The sequence below is a fragment of the Etheostoma spectabile genome, chromosome 7 (genome assembly GCF_008692095.1).
Source record: "Etheostoma spectabile isolate EspeVRDwgs_2016 chromosome 7, UIUC_Espe_1.0, whole genome shotgun sequence".
Lineage (NCBI taxonomy): Eukaryota > Metazoa > Chordata > Actinopteri > Perciformes > Percidae > Etheostoma > Etheostoma spectabile.
Window position 1 is genome coordinate 16544794 of NC_045739.1, and position 7873 is coordinate 16552666.

Sequence of the window (7873 nt, forward strand, 5' to 3'; positions counted from 1 at the left end):
AAAAAAAGAAAAAGCAGAAAAAAGTTAGGGGAGGGGGGGAGAAGAGTGAAAGCCATTGTGCAGTTCTGGGATGAAAAAAAAGAAAGAACAAAGAAAGCAGCTATATGGTCTGACAGGAGGAAGCAGAGAGATCAAAAAGACCCAGACGTTAGACAAAGACAGAGGAGGGAAGTGGGAATGAGAGCCATGTGGCCACACTGGTGAAGCCTACATCCTGCTCTGAGCTGTGGCGTTATGAAAGCAGCCAGACTACACGTGTTCCCAGGGTTTGGCCTGACCCGGCGCTGGTCTGAAACAGGACAGGTTGTTCCTGCCTGGCGCTGAGGCCAATTACAACAGAACAGAGCATGCAGAAAAAGAATGTACAACAAACTCCATCCTGTTTTATTGTACCACAGGTGTTGATTCTATTATCCCTTGTTTTTTTTTTCCCTTTTCACAATCTGTAGTTCATCACTGATGGTAATAATAACAATAATAAAAAATTGAATTTGTATAGCGCTTTTCCCAAGCTTAAAGTTGCTTTACAGAGTAGAAACAGTAGATAAATATATATATATAAAAAAAAAAAAAAAAAAAAAAACTAGGATGCAGAACAGAAGAGATGGGTCTTCAGACGGGACTGAAAATGGTGGGGACTCAAGATGCGGATCTCGTGGGGAGGTGTCCCAGAGTCTGGGAGCTGCCCTGGAAAAGCCTCTGTCCCCAAAACTGCGGAGCTTTGACTTGGGGACGTGGTAAGATTGTACTCACAGGAAGATGCGCGCACACGCACCCCCCCCCCATGGATTTGAGGGAGAACAGTGTGTTCTTTTAGCCTTTATTACTATTTGCCATGCTACCTTTGTAGAGATGACATGGCATTTAGTATCTCTTTTCACAGCAAGCCTAACACACAGAGCAATCCCTAGAATTACAAGCATGTAGACATTCATTATTTTTTCAAAAAGGATCCGTATGAATGCTTTGCTAAATAAATGGTAACACGGTAAAAGGGAGACGCAGCAGAACTGGGTGCACCCTGAGCAAAACCAAAAAACCATGGTAAAAAGAAAAAAAGTCTGAAAAGATCATCATAAGATCATGATTCAGACACATTTTTTTGAACTCTTCAAATATTCAACTGCAGTTGTTTTCATGTTAGGTGTAATCTATAGCACCGGGCTAAATGAGCTTTTTCGTGAACTTCAATTATATGCTTTGAATTTTTTTGTCTCTGTACTCCGGCACATTAGATGTAAAATGAAACGACTCATAGTGTTGACTTATAGCTATAGAGTGCTCACATCTATAATGGGGGAACACTTAGTATGACACTTAGGACAAAGCCACAGGAAAAAAATGATACCAAATATAGAGACTTTGGACACTCAATTAACAAACTTTATTAAGCTACATTTACTTGAGTGCCCTAAAATCGTGAGACAGTTTATAAAAAGGCCTGTAATTCTTGCAGTTTGTAAACAAGTGAACGTAAAGAACGTTGAATTAAGGTTAAAAGTCGGCAGTTTCAATGGAACTTTAAATCCGAGGTGCAGAGACCGCCTTAGAAATGTCACTGTCCTTCCATTTACAGGCTGCACTTTACAATAAGACAACCTTCGCAGATGAAACATGCAGAGTCACACAAAAGATGCACAAAATAACAAGGTTCAGGGTATACATCACTGCATATAGCATTAACCTATTCTATTAAAAAAAGTTTCAGTGGTAGTGGTACTGAAATCTTTATTTAAATAAAGCTTTGGAGTTCCTGATTTTGACCCCTCTAACCTACTAATGAACAATAGGTTTTCCTGCCTCCACATGCTCACACTTCCAGCATGGCCCAATGCTACCCAGATCCACCAATCATGCACCGGCATTGGTTTAGGTAACCGTAGAAACAGCCAATGGGAGAAGAGGGGACAACAACAACAACTCCAGAGAGAGAGAGAGAGAGAGAGAGAGAGAGAGAGAGAGAGAGAGAGAAAAAAAATTGAGAAAATGGGGCGAACAAATGTACAGAGTAGGGACGGATGAATATGACAGAGGAGAGATAGCATAAAGAGATAGGGCAGAGAGAGAAAATGAGAAAAAAAAGAAGATAGATGGGCCATGCATGCTTAAGTAGGTATGGATCCAGCGTTACACAACAATGTTAAGTAACCTAGCAAGCGTCAATCAACTACTGCTGCACATTCTAGAAATTTGAGTGTTTACCATCTCATGAGATAAGCTACTGACAAGTTCTACTGCTTTCTGTCGCCATCTCTCATATTTCTCGCAAAGTTTCTACCCCCTCGAGGTCAGGGCCTCTGCCAACCGTGCCTCAGGAATCAGGGTGATGATGTCACATACCTGCAAATGACTCGGATTCGTCCAGGAGCAGCATGGTTTTCGAGTAAAGAGAAAAGTGGCGGTCTTCTTAGCTAGCTTTCTTCCTCTCCTCTTATCTTGTGCTCTCAAGGTCCCTGTCAAACTGACAAAACCAACTCCTCTTTCAGGAAAAAAAAAAAACACTTACAAAAAAAAAAAGACAAAGTAAACAGGAAGTGTATTTCTCCTCTTCTCAGCCTTGTTTTACACTCAGCGGTTCTTTAATCTACTGCCTCAGTGACTGATTGCTTACTAACTGACCGCTCTGTGTGCTCCTCTCTGGTCACCGGCTATGTGAATGTGAGGCTAAGGCAGGCAAGTGGGCTGGCAGCTGAAAAACTTACATAACCCTTCATGCTGGAGCTGGGGCCCAGTGAGGGGGGACTCATACAGCTGATCATCACACATTTCCCCGCGCCTTTCCAAAAGAACCCCACCACTCCATCACACACTCAGGATTATATAGCATGTACGGAAGCAACCGCCCACACATTCATGCTGCATTTTTTGCGTATTTGTTGCTTAATAAAAAATGAAAAAAAAGGGATTCTGGAAATACGTTTAACTTCACACATCTCAACGATGCTTGTCGCTGGTTCGTCTAACAGATCACTTAAGAAAACTACTTGAAAAAAGCAGACACAAATACATAAAAGTACAAACAATTAAATTTTAAAAGTATTATGTGACTGATATTCATGAAAACCAGGTTGGATTTCACCCTGGATGTATCGAGAGAACTGGATACAGTGTTCGGTGGGAAGCACCGTACATTCCAATGAGTGCTCAAAAGCGCATAAAGCAATCATGGAGCTCGGATCTTCTGCGTTGACTGGCCCATGACGTCACGATGGGCATGTGCACTAGCAACAGTTTGTTTGTGTTGTTGTAGTAACCGGTAGCAACATGCTCGTTCATGAGCTTCTCTCTCTCATGTCTCTTACAAGTATAGTTCGTTGGTATCCATGGCAAACTCATGTATTGTATTGCATTGTCTAAAATATTCACTTACGTTAAACATTGTGTTTTCAACGTTCCTGATCCGTTACATGCTTATCTAAATAAACAATGGATGTATTTAGAGAACCAAGGAGATGTAATCATTATGTCGTGCTACAAGATAGTGACAAGCTAGCTACAAGAGAGCAACAAGCTACTAAGGTTAGCCTGCAGTTTCATGAACAGAGCTTCCCTTAATACACCCATGGCTTCATATCTTATCCATGTTACAGGCTTTACATCATACATCCCTACTATGTCTGTTGTAATGTTATGTAGTCATATAGCTGTTAGCTGTGTTACCATTCCCTTAATACATCCATGCTAGCTACCATTAATGTTAGCTATTAGCTGGCCGATTTGGAAGTTTGGAAAAACGCTGATGACGTTACATCCACGTTACAGGCTTTACAGCATATATACATGGATCCCATTGGAATGTATTAATAGGACACATGGTGAATTACCACCATTAGCTACATCCATTATTATAGCTACAGGACCTTGGGAAACCGTCATAAGAGTGTGCCCAGTGCATGGCGAAATTATCCAACGTTTCTTTTTGCCATGCAAATTCTATGTGAAAAGTCTTTGTGAACCATGGGGTGCAGCCCATCCACCCTTATCTGCTGAGCCCATGGTGGCTTTCAGACATGGTGCTTTTCCTGGGGGCTCGGATTTCACAAAAAACAGGGCTTGACAGTTGCCTGGTTGCTCTTGGCAATAAGATTGAGTCAATTGGCAACCATTTTGTGGCCTCTTGTTACAAAACTGGAAAATCAAAAGAAGTCAATATTTAATTTGGTTGCCTCCGTAAAGACTACGTTTGTGGGAAATATTTCTGCTGTTGTGCTAACACTTTCTAGACACGTGCAGCCAGCATGTCGGCATGGGGAAACATTTTTATTGTTTGAGCGTAAAAATGTGAAACGATAACCCGTGAAAAATAATCCACACCTCAACAGTAGGCCTGCTGAAAAGGTTGAAGCCAAACATGGACAAAAGCTTTGCATCTTTGAGACGCATGGGAAATCATGTTGCAAGCCATGTACAACATTCACTGCGTCTTTGACAAAATGAGTTTGCGCGTTCAGGAAAATACATCATTCAGAACCACAGGGCAGGATAAACACAAATTTGAAGCAACACGAGAAAGCAGCTTAAAGATACAATGAGGTGGAGAGCGCACAAACAGGCACTCCCATTCATAAAGCGATGGACACCGCCACTCGGGAGATGAACACCACATTTTGGATAATCCTGATCAAAGTTTTCAACACAGTTTACATCATTCTAAAAAGCTGGATCTCCAAATCATTAATGGCTCTGATCTAGCGCAATTGTGAAGCTACAAATCTGATCAGGCTAGCAGAAGGTATTTACTATTTACAAAATGAATAAACTTGCAAATACATGTGATCAAATTTTAAAAGATTTATTAATGCATTACTTTTTTAAACAAATTTAAGTTTTTAATACATTTTAGGATACATCTTTGTTTATATATATATATATATATATATATATATATATATCTTTGTTATGTGACCCAGATAGTATAATAACATAAAGCCTATGACGTAAACCACGCCTGTTATTTTATAAAACATTTTTCTAACTCCCCCGCTTGTCATGTGTATAGCAGAATGAAGGGCATAGAGGGGGAATGTGGTTGCAGAAAAGGTCCCAAAAACACCTTCACACTGACTCCAAAAAACGTAAGTCTCAAAGTTAGGCCACATGATCCATGCAGAACCTCCTTTGGCAGTAATCTTGTGATAAGACTTTGAAGTTATTGAGAAAATGCTCTAAAAGATAATTTCCACTAAACCTTTCCACTAAATTGTTTATGTTTGTGAAATAAAGTCTTTATAAAAGCAAAATACTCACTTACCGGTTTCTCTACTTGTTACTAAACGAGATTGTCCAACGTGTACAACTATATACAGCGCGCACACACCCACCCCCCCCCCCCACACACAACCCCCCCCCCCCCCCCCCCCCCCCCCCACACACCACACACAAATGTTTTGGTTCCAAACTTTTGGCCTGTACTGTAGAATGTGTGTGTGTATATATACCCACTACTGTTCAAAAGTTTGGGGTCACATTGAAATGTCCTTATTTGAAGGAAAAGCACTGTACTTTTCAATGAAGATAACTTTAAACTAGTCTAACTTTGAAGAAATACACTCTATACATTGCTAATGTGGTAAATGACTATTCTAGCTGCAAATGTCGGTTTTTGGTGCAATATCTACTGGTGTATAGAGGCCCATTTCCAGCAACTATCACTCCAGTGTTCTAATGGTACAATGTGTTTGCTCATTGGCTCAGAAGGCTAATTGATGATTAGAAAACCCTTGTGCAATCATGTTCACACATCTGAAAACAGTTTAGGTCGTTACAGAAGCTACAAAACTGACCTTCCTTTGAGCAGATTGAGTTTCTGGAGCATCACATTTGTGGGGTCAATTAAACGCTCAAAATGGCCAGAAAAAGAGAACTTTCATCTGAAACTCGACAGTCTATTCTTGTCCTTAGAAATGAAGGCTATTCCATGCGAGACATTGCTAAGAATTGAAGATTTCCTACAACGGTGTGTACTACCCTCTCAGAGGACAGCACAAACAGGCTCGAACCAGAGTAGAAAGAGAGTGGGAGGCCGCGTTGCACAACTGAGCAAGAAGATAAGTACATTAGAGTCTCTAGTTTGAGAAATAGACGCCTCACAGGTCCCCAACTGGCATCTTCATTAATAGTATCCGCAAAATACCAGTGTCAACATCAGTGAAGAGGCGGCTGCGGGATTCGGGCTTCAGTGCAGAGTGGCAAGAAAAAGCCATATCTGAGACTGGCATAAAAGAAAAAGATTAAGATGGGCAAAAGAACACAGACATTGGACAGAGGAAGACGGGGAAAAAGTGTTGTGGACGGATGAATCCAAGTTTGAGGTGTTTGGATCACAAGAAGAACGTTTGTGAGACGCAGAACAAATGAAAAGATGCTGGAAGAATGCCTGACGCCATCTGTTAAGCATGGTGGAGGTAATATGATGGTCTGGGGTTGCGTTGGTGCTAGTAAGGTGGGAGATTTGTACAGGGTAAAAGGGATTCTGAATAAGGAAGGCTATCCCTCCATTTTGCAACGCCATGCCATACCCAGTGGACAGCGCTTGATTGGAGCCAATTTCATCCTACAACAGGACAATGACCCTAAACACACCTCCAAATTGTGCAAGAACTATTTAGAGCAGAAGCAGGCAGCTGGTATTCTATCGGTAATGGAGTGGCCAGCGCAGTCACCAGATCTGAACCCCATTGAGCTGTTGTGGGAGCAGCTTGACCGTATGGTACGCAAGAAGTGCCCATCCAACCAATCCAACTTGTGGGAGCTGCTTCTGGAAGCGTGGGGTGCAATTTCTCCAGATTACCTCAACAAATTAACAGCTAGAATGCCAAAGGTCTGCAATGCTGTAATTGCTGCAAATAGAGGATCTTTGACGAAAGCAAAGTTTGATGTAAAAAAAATCTTATTTCAATACAAAATTATTTCTACATAGTCAATGTCTTGACTCTATTTTCTATTCATTTCACACACGTATGGTGGTGAATAAGTGTGACTTTTCAGGAAAACACAATGGGGGGTGACCCCAACTTTTGAACGGTATATATATATATATATATATATATATATATATATATATATATATATATATATATATATATATATAAAAATTTAAATATTAAAACAGCTCCCATACCTGCTGGGATCAAGAGTTTAGCACCAGAATAGACTTACAAAATGGGTAAATCTACATTTTAACGACATGTTTCTACAGTCCACTCTGTTGTGTTTTATGTTTGGTCATTAACATAAATGCTGTAGATGTACAACAGCACAACAACTACACAACACATCCATTTAAAGAAAGTGTCCAGAAGCAACTTTGTCTGATTTCCACAGGTAATTAAAACAAATCGTCAAAGTTTTCCACAGACCTGTGGGAACACTTAAGAAATCTTACAGGATTAAATGGCTCCTTGCTCCAATACTAGAAGCTGCTTTTATTAACAAAAACTGATTTTGAATTAAAAAGAAAGATAAAACTAAATTGAGGCTTCTTCTAGAAGCAGCAACTTAAGTCTCTGCTTGAAAAAGAGGACCATTTACTGACAACAATTAGGTTTTAGCCACATGCAGTAAACTCGTATTAAAGTCCTTGTGAATCAAGCCATGGATACATTTTTTGGAACAAGGGCAACTACTGCATCCATTTCATAACATGTCTTATGAAACCTCTGAGCTCTACTTTGCCTGAGTGGCCCAACAACTTGGCATTGCACCACATATAGGTCAGTGTGATAGTTGTGACTGCATTCATGCACTGATAAAAAGACAATACAGCAGAAGACATATTGGGATTTAAGAGAAATAAAAAGAAACCACTAACAACGTGTCAACTAACCAGAAAAGCAGTCATGCACTGAGAAAGTAAGTTTAAAAAAAAAAAAAA

General features: G+C 40.3%; 1 protein-coding gene across 4 annotated transcripts in view; it reads right to left on the minus strand.

Moving 5' to 3' along the window:
* Nucleotides 1-7873, minus strand: part of LOC116692001 (helicase ARIP4) — a 66724-nt gene that overhangs the window by 27470 nt on the left and 31381 nt on the right. The window contains exon 1 of one of the 4 annotated variants that reach the window (XM_032519954.1): nucleotides 2341-2670. The exons of the other annotated variants lie outside the window; for them this stretch is intronic. Within the exon in view, the coding sequence (XP_032375845.1) occupies nucleotides 2341-2374 (34 nt within the window). The 5' untranslated portion in view covers nucleotides 2375-2670. Of the gene's footprint in view, nucleotides 1-2340; nucleotides 2671-7873 lie in introns of those variants that run through there. 4 annotated transcript variants of the gene reach the window in all.